This window comes from Oreochromis aureus, linkage group 19, assembly GCF_013358895.1.
Source record: "Oreochromis aureus strain Israel breed Guangdong linkage group 19, ZZ_aureus, whole genome shotgun sequence".
Classification (NCBI taxonomy): Eukaryota; Metazoa; Chordata; class Actinopteri; order Cichliformes; family Cichlidae; genus Oreochromis; species Oreochromis aureus.
In genome coordinates, this window is record NC_052960.1 from 15,236,898 (window position 1) to 15,256,463 (window position 19,566).

A 19,566-nucleotide genomic window follows, 5' to 3' on the forward strand; every position below is an offset into this window, starting at 1 on the left:
TCCACCAAATCAAAAGCAGAGGACAAATCAAGCAAAATTAACACCACAGGGCGCCCTGAATCAGCAATTGAGAGAAGATCATTAAAGACTCTCAGTAATGCAGTTTCTGTGCTATGGCGTGGCTTAAACCCCGACTGGAATTTTTCCCCGATATTATTTGCATCCAAATAAGCTTGAAGTTGGGAATGAACAATCTTCTCTAGGATTTTAGACAGAAATGGGAGCTTAGAAATAGGTCTAAAGTTAGCGAGGTCATTCTGATCAAGGGAGCTCTTTTTGAGTATAGGTTGCACTACAGCGTGTTTAAAGGCAGCCGGAACACAACCCGATAATAATGACAGGTTAATTAATGATAAGATACAGGGCCCGATAATGTTAAACCCGTCTTTAATAATGCGAGATGGAAGGATGTCATGAGCAGCGTTTGAGTTTTTTAGGTGATCAACTATACCCTTAAGAGTAGGAAGCGAAACTGGATTAAACTGATTGAGGTTAGTAGAGCATCTTAATGCTGGGGCCTGACTCATCACAGGGGTGTGAGACTCTAAGAGATAAGATTCTGCCTGTAAAATGAGTTAAAAATTTCTCACAAAGGGCTAAGGAAGCCAGTCTAGGCGTTTCAGGACAAGGATTGATCAATGAGTTAAAAGTTTTAAATAAAAAGCGTGGGTTGTGACTGTTATCCGCAATGACACCCGACAGAAAAGCCGCTTTAGCCAACTTGGCAGATTTCTGAAATTCCAGACGGGTCCTGCGAAGGATATCAAAAGACACCTGGAGCCCATCTTTTTTCCACCGCCTTTCAGCCTGGCGGCAAACGCGTCGTAAAGCGCGTAAAGACTCATTTAGCCACGGCTGAGAGCAGCTTCTAGGCCTTTTTACTTTCACAGGAGCCACAACGTCCAGTAAAGAGGAGCAGGTAGAGAGAAAGGAGCTAGCAAAATCATCAACTGAAGAGGGTGTAGAACAATCAATGTCAGGGAGAACAGATTTAGAGAAAGCAGCTGAAAATTCAGCTACAGTCCCAGGATTGATAATGCGCACAAGACATCGAGGACCCTCAGAGCCCTGGTCCAATTTGCACAGATCAGCATCAAAGATGACTGGGAAATGATCTGAAATTCCAATGTTGCTGATGTCCCTGATGCAAATGTCCAGTCCATAAGAAAAAATCAAATCAAGAGTATGACCTTTAAGGTGGGTAGGTGCATTGACCCACTGGATAAGATTAAAAGAGTCAACTAAGGCTAGAAAATCCTTGGCAAACACATCATCTTTGCAACAAATGTGAATGTTAAAATCACCAGTGATAAGAACACGATCATAATTTAGGTAAAGAGATGCTAAAAAGTCACCAAAGTCGTTAATCAAATCAAATCAAATCAAATCACCTTTATTGTCACATCACATGTGCAGGTACACTGGTACAGTACATGCGAGTGAAATTCTTGTGTGCAAGCTTCACAAGCAACAGAGTTGTGCAAAATACAATAACGTGCAACAAGCAAAATATAAAAATGGTTAATCTAAAAAGTAATAAATATATGTACCATATATAAAGGTATATACATTACTGAATGTGTGTACTAAATATGTTTTTCTACGTGTGTGTGTGTGTGTGTGTGTGTGTGTGTGTGTGTGTGTGTGAGTGTGTATATACATGTTTTACAAATGAAATAGAGTAAACAATAAAATAAGATATATAAAATATAAAATATACAGAGGTAGGTATGTGCAAAACAGTGGCATTAATGTACAGTATGGAGTGCATAATGTTGAAGTTCCAGTAGTGAGGGTGAGGTGTCTATGACGTGTTCAGCAGTCTGATGGCCTGGTGGAAAAAGCTGTCTCTCAGTCTGCTGGTTCGGGACCGGATGCTGCAGAACCTCCTTCCTGATGGAAGTAGTCTGAAGAGTTTATGGCTGGGGTGACTGGAAGTAATGAAAGTCTTATTATATTTCGGGGGGACGGTAAATCACAACACAGAGAGTCAAGGGGGTACCAGCAAGTTCCAGCAGCTGGGCTTCAAAGCTAGGGAACATAGGGGAGGGCAGGTGCCGTACTCGGAATTTATTCCTAAAGACCACTGCCAGTCCTCCACCCCTGCCTGAAGGTCTCGGTGAGCTAAAAAAGGCACAATTCGGAGGAAGGAGCTCTGAGAAAGGGAAAGACTCACCGGGACGAATCCAAGTTTCCGTCATGAATAGCAAATCCAGTCCTGTAACAGTAAAAAAATCGCTCACAATAAAAGTCTTATTCGTCAACGACCTAACATTAAATAGCGCCATCCGAGTCGAAGACGCCGAGTCGCAGTTGGAAGCACGTCTCGGGCGGCATAGGTTGCCATAGCACACACCGCCTTTAGGAGGCTTAATCCAACATCGAGCCGACGAATAAACCACTGGGGCGGCAGGGCGGGCCTGGAATTCAGCATGGCGAATCCATCGATGCCTAGACAATCTAAAGGTAAAGTGCTCCCAGAAAGTCGGGGGAAGGCGGAGAGCATCCACATCGACGTCGAAGCCAGCCACATACCGTGCCTTTAGGTAAGCCTTAATGCGGACACGGACACCACTCCGTTTACCCCTTTTCCTGTAGCGTCTCCTGCGTGAAGGAAGCGGAGGAAGCGGAGATCGGCGGTACGTTCCTGAGAGGTGATCCGTCCGCGGCAGACTGGTATCTCCTAAATTCCACCACGGGTCCGATCCATGAAAGTATGACCCGTAGGTATAGGGTGGCCGGAGACTTAGAAGAGTAAGCCGGTCATAGGTTAGCAATGCAGAGCCACCTGAATAGCATATTAGCAGAAAGGTAAGAAGCAGCAGAGAGCAGTGGAGACGGCCTGCCAAACACACCGGCGCCATCTTAGCTCATTTAGCTCAGCTTAGCATAAAATTAAAAACAGGAGACTACCAGCCAAGAAATTGTCTGGTAGTAACATGAGCTAATTAAGAAGGAGACTTTTTTTTGACATGTCTATTCCAAACTACAGATCCTGATTCATTTTGTCTGCAGGAAAGACCTGCAAAAAACTTTTTAGGCTTTTGTCTTTAACAGTTTTTAAGATATTTATGGTGAAACATGACAAAAAAGCCTGGAAGTCTGCCAGTGGACTATTTTAAAAATATAGTCAGAATCTTGAAATGAATTTGATATATAAGGGTAAAGTTTCACAGCAATCATTTATGTTCATTATACATTTTGAAACTTTGAGTCGTAACATTTTTATTCAATTCAGAGATTATCGAGCAGAAGGTCCACATTGATTTGAGATGGGGTGACCCATATGAGAAACAGAAAATACACAATTATTAAATGTTTATATTTTCTGTTCATATGTTCTTTGAGAGTTAAATACATAAATGTATAATGCAATTTAATAAACTGTCACAATTTTGCTTACACAGCATAATTATGTTGTGATTTGTTTGAATAAATAAGTCACACAGTGAGTAGAACTGAATTTTTTCATTCATTGACAATAAGTAATAATACAGTAGCTTCAGATAGCCAAACACTATTTGCATGTTCAAGAATGTAGAAGAAGAAATCTCGAAAAGAAGAAATTTAAAAAAACAAACAAAAACCAAACAACAAAACAGTGGTGCCTGTCAGTTGCCCAGATGGTAGCTGTCAGCTTTATGCAGGTGACACATAGATTTACACACTCTGCTCCCAGGTAAGTCACCTAGTATGATAGCCACGACCCCAATAATCCTATTTGGATGATATGCATCAGTGGCAGAAACACAATCATATAATAATCAAAAACCCAAACAGACACTTAGTTTAAAAACCTTCTCGCAGACTACACTGTAAAAAAAAAAAAAATCCTAAAAAAACAGTAATATTCCAGCAGCTGGGGCGCCAAAATAATACCAGAAAATAACAGAAAATAACTTTCTCATAAAAATACGGTTATTTTCAGTAATGACAATACAGTTTGTTCCCCTAATTTTACATGGGATTTTGCCTTTTTCAAGTGCTTTTAAACATTAAATTAGGAACATTTTAATGTGATTAAACAATGAAATTACCTATAAACAAGGTCAGTGAATGCGGCAATTTGAATAATAATACTTAAATGTGCAGAAATATACAGTTAACAGTTGGTTTAAATAATAATGGATTGCATTTAAATAGCGCTTTTCGAGACCCTCAAAGCGCTTTACAATTCCACTATTCATTCACTCTCACATTCACACACTGGTGGAGGCAAACTACAGTTGTAGCCACACCTGCCCTGGGGCAGACTGACAGAGGCGAGGCTGCCATATCGCGCCATCGGCCCCTCTGGTCAACACCAGTAGGTGGTAGGTGAAGTGTCTTGCCCAAGGACACAACGACCGAGACTGTCCGAGCCAGGGCTCGAACCGGCAACCTTCTGATTACAAGAGTAACTGCCAACTCTTGAGCCACGATCGCCCTATATAACATTCTTTGATGTAAAAAAAGTTTATAAGAATCATTTTATATATTTTTCCATAGTATTACATTTGAATTTAACAGTTCAATCTTTCAAATAACGGACACATATCTGTGAAATTATGATACATTAGTGAATGTATTTTAACAATCTAAATATGCATATGTACAGACAAATATATTTAACAAACAGGAAAATTATGTTTTATTACATTTAGAGTAATTTTATATTATTTTACATTTGAAATGTAAAATCAAAGACTATTCATGTAAATTTAATGATATTCTAGAAAAACAGTACAAAACTGTAAAATACACAGTAAAAATACTTTTATATTACAATTTTTTTTTTTACAGTGTATGTTTTTTAAGTTATGGAAGCTGCTATAGCGTCTTCTCTCTAAGATCACACATTACGCTGCTAATGTAAGAATATATATCTGAACACAAAGGCTCCTAATGCTCGGATAAATAATTGCCAGTTAATTGCTTGACGAATTCCTTTGTTCTGTTCTGGAAGCTTTTTCCAATAATGATGTAGAGAATGGGGTTAAGGACACTGTTGAAGAAGGCAAAGTACACAGAGACCTGATGGAAGATGATCAGTGTGATGTGACATTTCAGAATGCGAGTGTATTGGAGCACATCTAGTATCTTTGTCACGTGGAATGGCACCCAGCAGATCTGGAATGCCAGCAGAACTGCCAGGATGAGAGTTGTGGTCTTCTGCTCTGTTCTCTGTGGGTTTAAACCCTCCATTCGCCTCTTTCTCAGAGCTTGAATAATTTTGACAGTGCAGAACAAAATAATGATAACAGGGATGATGAACCTGAATATTATGGGTCTCACGTCATACATCAGATATTGATCTGGTGAAGTGAAGTCAGGTAAACAGTGAGTAAGATTTGACTGAGAGTTGAATTCTAACTTCCTGTAGATGAATATGGGGAGAGCAAAGACCAAGCCAAAAACCCACACAAACAGACATCCCAGTTTGGCATAAAATGGTCTGCATATCCTCTCATGGGAAAGCGGGTGCACCAGTGCCACATAACGATCTATGCTAACCATAACAAGGAAGTAAATACTGCAGAACGGATTCATGGATATAACAGCTGATGATAATTTGCACAGGCTTTCACTGAAACGCCAGTCGTATCTCTTTCTTGCATATTCAGCCCAGAAGGGCAAACAGCACACCAGAGTAAGATCAGCTCCAGCCAAGTTGCTCAGGTATATCTCAGCCACAGTGCAGGCCTTCTTGTGGAGGCAGAAAACCATCAGCACCAACGCATTAAAGATGATTCCAAGCACGCTTATTACCAGGATGTAGGGTGGAACCAGAGTGAAGATTAAACTATCGTCGAAATCACAATGGTCTTCACTTGTGTTGCTTTGGTTTCCAGACATCTTCAGTGTCAGGAATCAAGTTGGCAGGGATGCTGGAGTGAAATAAAGGATACCAAAATAGAAAACATAAATATAATTTTAACTGGTATTGTTCTAACATAATTTGTTATGATGACAGAAAACATAGATACACCCAATTCTGAATAAGACTGTTATATAACTAACAGGCTTCAGACCCCGAGCGACCTGAATTGGATAAGTAGAAGAAAATGGATGGATTGATAGTATTTGATTCATTTTTAAAGACCATCATCATTATAGAAAACATGCATAACCAATGCACATTTTACATCATATTTAGAGCTGAGTGTGCTTTCCAGCATCATAGAGTCATCGCTACAGCACCAGCTACATAAAACAAGTTCACAGGTTTATACAATTTAAAACAATTTAAATTTAAATTTATTTAGGTTTGTTTGTGTGGGGAAGTCAAGTCTTCATTATATACATTTTCATTTGTGTTAAACACATTAATATAAATCTTCTTACTGCACGAGGCTGAATTTTATCAAAACACTAAACATGCTGAGACAAAACCAGTTAATCTGCCGTCTACTTGTCGACACGTTACTGTACACCTAAAGACATCACTGCTTCCAAAACATGTGCAGCTGTTAAACTGAAGAAATTTCCTTTTTTATACAGATAATGTGAAAAAGTCAAAAACACTGTTCCTGATGGACAGTGATTTAGACCTTGCAAATATTCCAACTAAAGGTAAAGACATAGGAAAGTAAATTCCAAGCCAAATTAAGAATATACATACCTTGCAGGCAAATTAGTCAATTAGTCCTCCAGATGGAAAAAGAACAAACAGCCAGCTACACTCTCTCAGTACCTTCTGCTACAGTCTTCTTTCTGAACTGCTTAACTTAAAGAAGAACTGATAGTCAAGTGATTTCAGATAAGAGAGACATCACACCCAGTCTATGACCACTTCCTTTACTCTTCGGTGACCTACTTAGTTATTTCTAAATATATTTTGTCAGGGTTCATTTTATAAACAAAAATGCCCCCATTACGGACACCCAGAGAAAATTTTCCATCTATAAACATAACGCCAACATGTTAGATGTTGGCGTTATCGATTAAAATACCAATACGGTACTTACTCTGCTGTAAGAACACCATAATACTAATGATCCAACAAAGAAAGTCAGAGACAACATGCACACAAAATGTGACAAACAGAGGTGAAACAGGTGGGGAACAGAACAGAGCTGAGGTAAGTCAGGAAATAGGAAAGGGCAGAGAAAGCAAGTAAAACTAAACATAATGGCCGGAAACTTTAAAGGTAAAGACAGGAAGTGATGAAAGGGAGCAGAAAAACCAGACTACATACAAACCAAAATAGTGCGATAAGACAGACTGAGCATGACACGAGGAGACATTATGACAGAGACAACTAGATATGAGACACAAGGAAAAAAAGGGAAGAAGCTAAATACAGCCTCAAAGTCACCAGTAACAAAAGCTAAGCAGTAAGGTCTCAAGTAACAATCACAGATAATAAATTATAAAGAATCCACACAATTAGCAGAAAATATTCAGTTAAATAAAAATTTTATTTGAATGGTGCCAAATCACAAAAACAGTCACCTCAAGGTTTGTTTATATTAAAGGTAAAAGACACTAAGATAAGTACAAAATAAGCCTTGCAAATGACAATAAATGTACAGAAGAATCACAGGGATATAATACCACACCAAACAAAACTATAAACAAAACTACCTTTCAAAAACGAAGAGCAGAGATTTAAATTACTCTCCAAAAAATTCATGAAAAACCTCAAAACAGACGATGAAACATTATGCATAAAAGTAGATATTGATTCAATATTAAATGCCCACCCCCCCCCCGTTAATGTAATTTAATAATCCTAGACATAATTGTTGCAAAGGACATGAGTTGAATAAATACTTCATACAATAAGTTGAAGAAAACAAAATTTAGATTCTTTGACAAGAAGCAATAAAACTGTCAGCTGACACTATTTGTTTACAATAATTAAATGAAGTAGAACTCACTTTTTTTCTCTTTTGTTTTTTCTTTTTGAATACTTTTTATATTTTCACTTTTTTCCATTTTTTCAAATCACTGACCTGTCTGTCCTTTGCCTAGAGCAGGGGTCAGCAACCTTTAACACCCAAAAAGCCATTTGGACCCGGTTTCCACGCAAAAGAAAACACTGGGAGCCGCAAATACTTTTTGAAATCTAAAATGAAGATAACACTGTATATATTGTTTTTTGTGCTTTGTGTGGACAACTAAAGTAAGTAAGTAAAGTTTATTTATTAAGCGCTTTTCACAGACAGGCAGTCACAAAGCGCTGTACACAAATATTAAAATAAACAATACAATCAATAGACATTATACACAATGTAAAAGATCAAATGTAAATAATGTAAAGAATATAAAATACGTAGATCAACAAAAGGCTTGTTTGAACAGAAAGGTTTTTAACTGCTTTTTAAAAGAATCCACAGAGCAACTAAGGTGTGTTGCTTATGAAATCCATGAAGTGCTACAGAGAAAATTACATTTTATTTATGTAATTAACACATTTTGAACTCTTAAAGAAATATAACAAAAGGAAAGACACCCAGCTGAACTAAAATGATCCATGTAGCAAACAAAAACTGTTGTGAGCCGCCACCCTTATATCGCCTTTGGGCGTTTGGAGCCTTGACCTGACTTTTAAAAAGTAATTGGAAAAAAAGCACTATGCCGCTAAAAAAAACCCCAACATAGATATTTGCAAAATTCTGCCTAAATATGTGTTTTATCTGGTTAATGTGTGTGGCGGGGCGTGGTCTGCAGTGCCGCTGCATGGGAGTCAGACGCACCTGAGCGGCACCCACAATCGCGCCTCGCCGCCTTAAAGCCTGTGTTCTCTCTGCTGTTTTGTTGTCGGGCTGTGAGCTGAAAAGCTACAGCCGGCGTATTGCGTACAGCAACCGTGTGTGAAAAGTGGTCAATAAAGAGATGCTGAAAAGCATGTCCATGCAAACATCGTCGAGTCTGCCGTGATATGTTTACAATAAGACTTCTGGTCCCAAACCTCGGCGCACAGCGTCTGCAAATCGGGGCTTTCATCTTTACGCAGGACTGTAAGCTGTCATCTGTGAGGCGGGAGCGGTGTTTGTTTTTAACATAGTTCACGGTGGAGAACAGCTGTCGACATAATGTGGATCCGAAGATCCATAATTGGCCTATCTGGGGTTGAAAGTCTCGATATATGCACGGTGTTTCGGCGGGTATACCGGCTTCCGCGAGTGTGACGCTTATTTTGAGCGATGAAAAAAATAATAAGATATAATTTTATTTTTACATTTCAAAATCACAATAATCTTCCAATTTAGAACTACAAGTTAAAAAAAAGAACTAAACACAAATAAAATACACTTCAGCTAAATACTTCTAATTTATTTTCCCAAACCACCCGGAGCCGCAAAATAAAGACTAAAGAGGAGCCGCGGGTTGCCGACCCCTGGCCTAGAGCATGGATGCAAGCTGCAATTGTTGCAGTCATACATGTTGTAAACTCACGTAATACAACAGGGCCACCCTAACTGTAAATCTGGATTAGATGTGTAAATGACAGAAACATAGTCATCTTGCACAGAGGACAAAAAATGTGTTTCTCTATTGGAAAACACTGATTGACTGTTCCTCAAATAACAAAATGTAAAACATCAGCTGGTGGGGGCTTCTGTGCTTACAGCCAGAGCTGTGTGCCTGAGAAGATCCTATCAAGGATATCCATCATCCATCATGGTGTATGCTGTGTCGCTCAGTGTGTTGCTAGCTAAAGGCCCAGCTGCTGTATTTCACAGGGAGAGAAAGAGTGAGATAACTTTACTCTGAGGAAGATGTAGGAAGACAGGCATGACATTTGACAAAGAAAAGAGGTTAGATTTAAAGGTAAGGACTGCTCAGTGATGCTCGATAAACTGCAAATTTAAAACTTACATGTCAGAATTTTAATCACATATTGGATTAGTATATGATGTGTTTTGATAAATAATGTAGTTTCATTTTGTGAAACATCCTGCAAAGCAAACAAAATGACACTAACTTTGTGTTATTCAAATGTTGTACTAATATATTATTGTATTATTATATTAATATACGTATATTTAGCACAAGGTTCTGTTACCTTTCTACAAAAATAGTTAGAATCAGAGCTACTTTTGTAGATTTACTTTGAGTACTTTTTACTCTTTTTTATGTATATTTAGTTTTTAACACATTTGTGTGGCAAGTGAAAAGTCACTCATTTGCCTCAAATACTCAACTTTTGGCGAATCAAACATGTGAACCTGAGTGTTTAGATTAATCTGAAGTATGACTTTCCAGCTTTCAGCATCACTCCAACATATGCAGACCTCAGCCTTTTAAATATGGACTCGTTTAATGTATTTGCCACTGTAACAGTATATGACAGAAAATATGAAAAGCATCATGAGGTTCCAGTAATAAAGTAAAAGCGTGTAACTTTTCTGTTACTGAAAACCAGTACACTACCTGCTCTTAGATAAATGCATGGGCTGTATAACAACTGGAAAACCACTCAAAGAGCACTCAAACCTCACTACATCACTACTCACTACTGACTGACAGCTCCCCAATATCACTTCTATGAATTTAACATGCCATGTCTGGATATCACCGAAAAACAAACAAACAAAAAAACAGTGTTACATAAAGAATTTAAATTAGACCTGATACAGTAAGATTATTAGAGAGAAATACACCAATGTTTGTCTCATACTCAGACAAATAATTGTTCCTTTCATCATATTAAATCATTAAACACACATCCCAGCTCAAAACATCATTCTGAGAAACCTTCCTTTACCCAGCTGAAGAATCTTTAAGAGCACAGAACCTACGCCAACCAGAACAAGGAAGAAGACGCTGCAGAGCACATTCATGTTGATAACAGCTGATGACACTTTGCATAGGATTTCACTGAAAAGCATCTGTTATATAATCAGCCCAGCAGGACAAACAGCACACTGGAGCAAAATGAGTTAAAGCCAAGTTACTCAAATAAATCTAAGCCGCAGTGGTGACTGAAGAAAAAACCTCTGGACTCAGGAATACACAGACTTTGATTTGGGTTTCCATTATGGCGACCCTTAAAGGGAGCAGCCAAAAGACAACAGTGAAGAAGAAAACTTGTCAGAAAAACATGAACTAATTAAGAAGGAGACTTTGATTTACATGTCTAATCCAAACTACAGATCCTGATTCATTTTGTCTGCAGGAAAGACCTGGAAAAACTTTCAGGCTTTTGTCTTTAACAGTTTTTAAGATATTTATGTTGAAACATGATAAAAATGCCTGGAAGTCTGCCAGTGGACTACTTTAAAAATATAGCCAGTATCTTGAAATTAATTTGATGTATAAGGCTAAAAATTCACAGCAATCATTCATGTTCATTATATATTTTGAAACTTTGAGTCATAACAGTTTTAATCAATTCAGAGATTATCGAGCAGAAGGTCCACGTTGATTTGAGATGGGGTGACCCATATGAGAAACAGAAAATACACTATTATTACATGTTTATGTTTTCTGTTCACATGTTCTTTGAGAGTTAAATAAAATGGTTAAATACAGTTATGTTAAATACATAAATGTATGATGTAATTTATTAAGTGTCACAATTTTACACAGCATAAATATGTTGTGCTTTGCTTGAATAAATAAGCCACAAGGAGAGTAAAACTGAATTTTTTTATTCATTGACAGTAAGTAATAATACAGTAGCTGCAGAACTGCCAAACACCCCAATAACCCTATTTGGATGATATGCATCAGTGGCAGAAACACAATCATATAATAATGAAAAATAAAATAAACAAACCCAAACAGACAACTTAGTTTAAAAACCTTCTAGCAAAATATATTTTTTAAGTTATGGAAGCTGCTATAGAGACTTCTCTCTGCGATCACACATTGCGCTGCCAATGTAAGAATATATATCTGAAAGCAAAGGCTCCTGATGCTTGGATAAATAATTGCCAGTTTAATTATTCAACCTTTAAGGCTTTTTTCACTGCTTGAAGAATTCCTTTGTCCTGTTCCGGAAGCTTTTCCCAATAATGACGTAGAGAATGGGGTTAAGGACACAGCTGAAGAACATTAAGGAAACAGATAACTCTTCGATTATTACCAATATGATGTGACATTTCAGAATGTGAGTGTATCGGAGAACTTGTAGTAACCTTGTCACGTGGGCTGGCACCCAGCAGATCAGGAATGCCAGCAGAACTGCCAGGATGAGAGTGGTGGTCTTCTGCTCTGTTCTCTGTGGGTTTAAACCCTCCATTCGCCTCTTTCTCAGAGTTTGAGTGATTCTGACAGCGCAGAACAAAATAATGATAACAGGGATGATAAAGTTGAATATTATGACTCTCACGTCATACAGCACATATTGATCTAGTGAAGTTAAGGCAAGTAAACAGTGAGTAAGATTTGACTGAGGGTTGAATATTAACTTATTGTAGATGAAATTGGGGAAAGCAAAGACCAAACCAAAACTCCACACAAACAGACATCCCAGTTTGGCATTAAATGGCCTACTCATCAACTCATGGAAAAGTGGGTGCACCAGTGCCACATAACAATCTAAGCTAGCCAGAACAAGAAAGTAGATATTGCAAAATGCACTCATACTCATAACAGCTTGTACCAGCTTGCACAGGCTTTCACTGAAAGGCCAGTCATTGTCAGCTTTGTCATAATCGGTGTAGAAGGGCAAACCGCACACCAGAAGAAGCTGAGTTCCAGTCAGGTTGCTCAAATAGATCTCAGTCACAGTGCAGGCCTTCTTGTGGAGGCAGAAAACCATCAGCACAAACAAATTGAAGATGATTCCAGTCACGCTGGCGACATAACCTGCACCAATAGGGAAGATCAATTTATTGCTGCCAACAATGGTGGGACAATGGTCTTCACCTGTGTTGCTTTGGTTTCCAGACATCTTCAGTGTCAGGGATTAAGTTGGCAGGGATGCTGGAGGGAAATAAAGGATACCAAAATAGAAAACATAAATATAATTTTAACTGGTATTGTTCTAACATAATTTGTTATGATGACAGAAAACATAGATACAACCAATTCTGAATAAGACTGATATATAACTAACAGGCTTCAGACCCCGAGCGACCTGAATTGGATAAGGAGAAAATGGATGGATTGAAAGTATTTGCTTCAATTTTAAAGACCATCATTATGTTAGAAAACATTCATAACCAATGCACATTTTACATCATATTTAGAGCTGAGCGTGATTTCCAGCATCGCTACAGCACCAGCTACATAAAACAAGTTCACAAGTTTAGTATATCCATCCTCACATTTGCAGACAGTTTAAAACAATTTAAATTTAAATTTATTATGTTTTTTGGGCTGAAGTGTTTATTATTTACATTTTTGTTTGTGTTAAACACATTACTCTAAACGTTGTTACTGCATGAGGCGGAATTTGATCAAAACACTAAACATACTGAGACAAAACCAGTTAATCTGCCGTCTACTTGTCAACACGTTACTGTACACCTAAAGACATCACTGCTTCCAAAACCTGTGCAGCTGTTAAACTGAAGAAATTTCCTTTTTTATACAGATAATGCCAAAAAGTCAAACACACTGTTCCTGATGGACAGTGATTTAGACCTTGAAAATATTCCAACTAAAGGTAAAGACATAGGAAAGTAAATTCCAAGCCAAATTAAGCGTTTGCATACCTTGAAGGCAAATTAGTCAATTAGTCCTCCAGATGGAAAAAGAACAAACAGCCAGCAACACTCTCTCAGTACCTTCTGCTACAGTCTTCTTTCTGAACTGCTTAATTTAAAGAAGAACTGATAGCCAAGTGATTTCAGATAAGAGAGATATCACACCCAGTCTATGACCACTTCCTTTACTCTTCAGTGAAGTACTTAGATACTTCTAAAAAATGTTTTCAGAGAAAATTTTCCATTTATTAACTTAATGCCAACATGTTAGATGTTGGCGTTATCGATTAAAATACCGATACGGGACTAACTGTGCTGTAAGAACACCATAATACTGATGAGCCAACAAAGAAAGTCAGAGACAACATGTACACAAAATGTAACGAACGGAGGTGAAACAAGTGGGGAACAAAACAGAGCTGAGGTAAGTCAGGAAATAGGAAAGGGCAGAGAAAGCAAGTAAAACTAAACGACATGGCCAGAAACAGAAACTTTAAAAGTAAAGACAGGAAGTGATAAAAGGGAGCAGACAAACCAGAAAACATACAAACCAAAATGGTGCGATAAGTCAGACTGACCATGACATGAGGAGACATTATGACAGAGACAACTAGATACAAGACACAAGGGAAAAAAAAGGAAGAAGCTAAATACAGCCTCAAAGTCACCAGTAACAAAAGCTAAGAAGTAAGGTCTCAAGTAACAAGCACAGATAATAAATTATAACGAATCCACACAATTAGCGGAAAATATTCAGTTGAACAAAAATTTTATTTGAATGCAGCCAAATCACAAAAACAGTCGTGTTTATATTAAAGGCAAAAGACGCTAAGATAAGTACAAAATAAGCCTTGCAAATTACAATAAATGTATAGCAGAATCACAGGGATATAATACCACACCAAACAAAACTATAAACAAAACTACCTTTCAAAAACAAAGAGCAGAGATTTAAATTACTCTCCAACAAATTCATGAAAAACCTCAAAACAGACGATGAAACATTATGCATAAAATGTAGATATTAAATGCCTCCCCCTGTGTTAATGTAATTAAATAATCCTAGACATAATTGTTGCAAAGGACATGAGTTGAATAAATACTTGATACAATAAATTGAAGAAAAAATTTAGATTCTTTGACAAGAAATAATAAACAGCTGACACTATTTGTTTCCAATAATTAAATGAAGTAGAACTCACTTTTTTCTCTTTTGTTTTCTCTTTTTTCTTTTTGTATACTTTTTCTTTTATTTACTTCTCTGTCCTTTGTCTAGAGCATGGATGCAAACTGCAATTGTTGCAGTCATACATGTTGTAAACTTCCATAATACAACAGGGCCACCATAACTGTACATTTGGATTATATGTGTAAATGACAGAAACATAGTCATCTTGCACAGAGGACAAAAAATGTGTTTCTCTATTGGAAAACACTGATTGACTGTTCCTCAAATAACAAAATGTAAAACATCAGCTGGTTGGGGCTTCTGTGCTTACAGAGCTGTGTGCCTGAGAGGATCCTATCAAGGATATCCATCACCCATCATGGTGGTCATCCTGTGTCTTTCTGTGTCTGCTTTGTGGGCAGAGCATTGGTTCCTCACCTGTTCTGCTCACCTGCCATCCACTGATGACAATCAGCAAGGCTATACTTAAGGGCAGTGCATCTACTCATCTACTCCATGCCAGTCTGTCAGCTATCTCATGGTGGTAACCAGGCTGTATCTTTATGTCTGTGCTCTGTACTTATCTTGATTTCCTTGTGTCTTCAGTTTCTCTGCCACTTCACTGTTTAACTCCTAGCTCAAGTCTCTGGATGCTGGTCACTTTGGCAAAATTCAGTGCATCGCCTCTCACCTTCTTCCCGTCACTCTTGGATTCTTGGAAACCAGGCTAAATGGGAAAATGGGATTTAGAAGGCTTCTAAAGAAGGCTTAATATGCAGAGACTCAGTATTTATTCTTTCAAGCACATCTAATATCGTGCTCATGAGAGAATGGGCACCCAGCAGATCAGGAATGCCAGAATGAACAACTCCCAGGATGAAAGTGGTGGCCTCCTACTGCATTCTCTGAGTGTTTCACCCCTCTTTTTCCCAGTGTGTGAATAATTCTGACAGTACAGAAGGAGATCATGGAAACAGAAATGATGAAGCTGAAGATTATGGTCCTAATCTCAGATATCTGGATATTGAAATGTGCATTCAATAACATTTGACTGAAGCTTCAGATTTGAGTTTCCTTAGATGAATACAGGGGCAACAAACACCAAGCACACACAGACATCCCAGTTTGGCATAAAAACACATTCTCATATTTTCATGGGAAAGCGGGTGTACCAGTATCACATAGCAGTCTATGCTAACCAAAACAAGAAAGTAGATGTTGCAGAACGCATTCATGTTGATAACAGCTGATGACAATTCACATGCACTTTCACCAGAAAGCCACTTTTAGCCCTTTTTTATGTATTCGATCCAGAAGGGCAAACGGCACAGCAAGACAAGGTCAGCTGCAGCCAAGCAGAGCTCAGCCACAGTGCAGGTCTTCTTGTGGAAGCAGAAAACCATCAGCACAAACACGTTAAAGATGAATCCAAGCAGGCGGATGACCTTGATATAGTCTGGAAGGACAGACCACACTGTTTACATCAAGACTGCAATTATTATTGTTTTGGTTTTCAGACATCTCCAGTGTCAGGAAATACTTTGGCAAGGATGCTGCAGAGAAATAAAGGACAATATGTTCCTAACCGTGACATTTTTCTAACATAGTTAAGATGTTATAAAATAATATAGAGATATTCCCCCCAATAATATTCCAACTATATTCCCACATTTTTTCCAGTGAATTTCAATGGACATAAAAATTGTGGCAATCAGAATTCAGGCTCAGTTTTATAACATGTCTTGGTGATTAGATCTAAATCTTTAAATTTTGATAAAAGCATATAGGGCTGGCTCAGGAGTATGGGCAGAAATTATGGGCTAGTAAAACATAGTTCTATTAATCTGCGCTTGAACCGGAACCGGATGTAAGTTCCAAAAAACTGAATTTTGGAACTGAAATTGAATTGTAGAACTGAAACTGAATGGTGAGAGTGAAACTGAAATTATTCGAGAGCTGAATTTTTAAAGGATAAAATGCAGTTTCAAAGCAAATCAATTCATTTTCAAAATATAAAATTCAATTTCAATTTAGTGATGATCATTTAAATTCAATTTCAAATTAGACTAATTCAAATTCAGTTTTCAAAAGCATTTATTCAAGTTACAATTCAGATTCAATCTGAGCAATTCAAATTCAAATTTAACTTATTCAAATTCAGTTTCTGATGGCACAGATTTCTGCCCATACCAGGAGACCCTGAACAAAAATTGGAGATTAATAACCTGATATTTCAGGTTGAATTCTGAACATATACAATTGCAATCAGCAGCAGGTAGGACTAGTTTGTCATGCTTTGCCTCAGTCAATAAAAAATCACCTTTCAGTGTTTTTAGGCCCATGTGAACTAACACCTCCTAACGATGTTTGTGGGTTTCAGTGTCAGCGCAGAGCTGCAGTAAGAAGTGTGGCAGGTTTATCATCAGATCATCTAAGAAATAACAGTGTTTAAGTGTTGACTGTTGAAGAGTGAGGTGAGTGAGGCTTGCAAGTGTCAGCTTTGTTTTTATAGATATAAAAATATGGAAATGTACTGATACGTGATCAGAATTATAATATTTCTGACTGTCTCAGGCAAAACTTCCCCGATTAAAATCGAATAGAATCGAATTGGAATCGAATCGATTCTAGAAATCAGTGACGATACCCAGCTCTGGCCCCAAATGCAGACTACTGGAGACTTGAAGAAATAAAAAAGTGAGCTTCACTGCAGCTGACTCAATTCTAAAAGAAAAAAATCCAAAAAAAGGTTTTGAAAATCCAAATAGCACCAGGAGGAGAAAACAAACTAGGAGCTAGACAGATGGGTGCCAGAGGCTTTAAACACACACACAAAGTAATCATGGCGAATCAGCACAGCTGGAGATAACAAGGCATAGCAGAATCTAGACACAAACGGGAAGGTAAAAAAGAATATAGACCACAAGAAGCCAAAGACCCAAATTAAAAAGATGAAGCAACAAAACAGGGAAAAGCCTAACATTAAGACAGGGACTGTCATGAAACGCTGTGTGGCAGGCAGGAGTAGGACCCAAGGTGCAGACACTCAGACTCGAAGGATGAACTCAAAACTCAGCTTTATTGCTGGCAGGGGGAAAGCATACAAAACTAAACTGGGAAATATAAACTTACATTTGACGGGGAGGCACACAAGGAAACACACAGCTTGAGGGACGACGCGACACAGACTCAGAGAAACACAGGGTTTAAATACACTGGGAAGTAACGAGGGGAATGAGACACAGAAGGAGGGCACAGCTGGGAGAAATCAGGACTGACGAGACAGGGAAGCAAAGCAGGACACCTTCACATAAGACACGGACCTTCAAAATAAAACAGGAAACACACACACACACACACACACACACACACACACGCAAGGACACAGACTCCGAGACGCGGGCTTCACACAGGGACCTGACCACACTAGAGGGGATACACAGGCAGGGACGACGGAAAACCGAGGGAGCACAGAATGAACACTTGGGAAACCAAAACAAACTGTCATAATTCATAATATCAAAAATAAGAGTACAAAATCAAAAACACTGGGTCACCGACCCAGAACCATGACAGGGACTTTAAAATGCCAGAAGGAGTGATATTTCTGACAGAACTCAGAAATGCAATAATAATCACAGGAACACTAACAAAGCTCAGCCTATAATAATAATTAAAACTAAAGCTCAAGAACAGCAATGAAAAGCAAACTAAAATGCTCACTTATAAGAAGAAGACACAAGATAAGCCAAGAAAAATTGCAAAACATGACAGCTGCTTAATTCTCTGAGTGTTTAAACCGTCTTCTAGACTGTTTCTCAGAGCTTGACTAATGCTGTGCAGAAGGATAACAGGGATGATAAAACTAATAATAATCATCATCCTCTCCATCATTAGATATGGATCTTTTGTGAGATTAAATGTGCATTCAGTAACATTTGACTGAGGGTGAATTTTGACCTTCCAGTAAATGAATGCGTGAAGAGCAAAGACCCCACACAAACAGACATCCCAGTTTTGGTGTAAAATGCCCTACTCTTCCTCTCATAGGAAAGCAGGTGCACCAGTGCAACATAATGATCTATGCTAACAAAAACAAGGAAGTATATTCTGCAGAATGCATTGGTGTTGATAACAGCTGATGACACTTTGCATAGGATATCAGTGAAAGACCATCTGCTATCAGCCCAGAAGCTCACACAGCACACCACACATATATACACTCATAAACAGGAGCACCATTGCACATGAAAATGGTTGGAAATGCAAAAAATGAATTTCTGCAGCAGATCCCAGAAGATTAGTTGTTCCTTTGGTACTTAAGATGACAGCCAACATTTATTTATATTGATATATATATTTCTATATAACAGTGTTTGAGGGTACTCCTTTAAAAAGCGATGTGTAGGCGCACATCACTTATATATTTATGTATGTATAAATTATATTTATAATAGGCGAGACCTGTTTTTGGTTCTCTAAACTGTGGCATGCTTGTTATCAGATCATCACTAGTATTGCCAGGAAATGACAGGGTTTGAGTGTACTGTGATAAAAAGTGAGGTGTGAATGATCTGCAGTGCGGTGCGGTCAGCTCTGGTGGTAAACAAGTGTTGATAGAGTGATAATTTTGTTGTTGACATTTTCTGTATGAACCTGTCTTTTTCTTCTGAGTTAATACATAGGTGGGTGTTAGTATAGTTTTGTTAGATGATCGTATATATGGCACTTCACAGCAATCATCCTTCAGTGACCAACATTATTTTTATTAATATATTTCTCTTCATTTTAAAGGCCATTTTATAATTAACA

At 38.1% G+C, this 19,566-nt stretch overlaps 2 protein-coding genes across 4 annotated transcripts; both read right to left on the reverse strand.

Annotated features, from left to right (window-relative positions):
• Positions 1 to 4,810: 4,810 nt before the first annotated feature.
• Positions 4,811 to 6,670, reverse strand: LOC116330575 (B2 bradykinin receptor-like). The gene is made up of 2 exons (XM_039603848.1): positions 6,602 to 6,670; positions 4,811 to 5,867 (listed from the first exon to the last, which is right to left on the reverse strand). Exon 2 carries the CDS (start codon positions 5,833 to 5,835, stop codon positions 4,882 to 4,884), a length of 954 nt encoding a protein of 317 aa, XP_039459782.1. The 5' UTR covers positions 5,836 to 5,867; positions 6,602 to 6,670; the 3' UTR covers positions 4,811 to 4,881.
• Positions 6,671 to 11,624: 4,954 nt separating this feature from the next.
• On the reverse strand, positions 11,625 to 17,920 carry LOC120434980 (B2 bradykinin receptor-like). 3 transcript variants are annotated; one of them, XM_039603661.1, is made up of 3 exons: positions 13,596 to 13,673; positions 12,072 to 12,861; positions 11,625 to 11,978 (listed from the first exon to the last, which is right to left on the reverse strand). In XM_039603661.1, the coding sequence occupies exons 2-3, from the start codon at positions 12,827 to 12,829 to the stop codon at positions 11,900 to 11,902; spliced, it is 837 nt and encodes a 278-aa protein (XP_039459595.1). In that variant the 5' UTR covers positions 12,830 to 12,861; positions 13,596 to 13,673; the 3' UTR covers positions 11,625 to 11,899. The 3 variants fall into 3 exon arrangements, with proteins under 3 accessions (XP_039459595.1, XP_039459593.1, XP_039459592.1); XM_039603659.1 differs by lacking the exon at positions 13,596 to 13,673 and adding an exon at positions 17,887 to 17,920 and having other exon boundaries at positions 11,625 to 12,861; XM_039603658.1 differs by having other exon boundaries at positions 11,625 to 12,861.
• Positions 17,921 to 19,566: the final 1,646 nt, after the last annotated feature.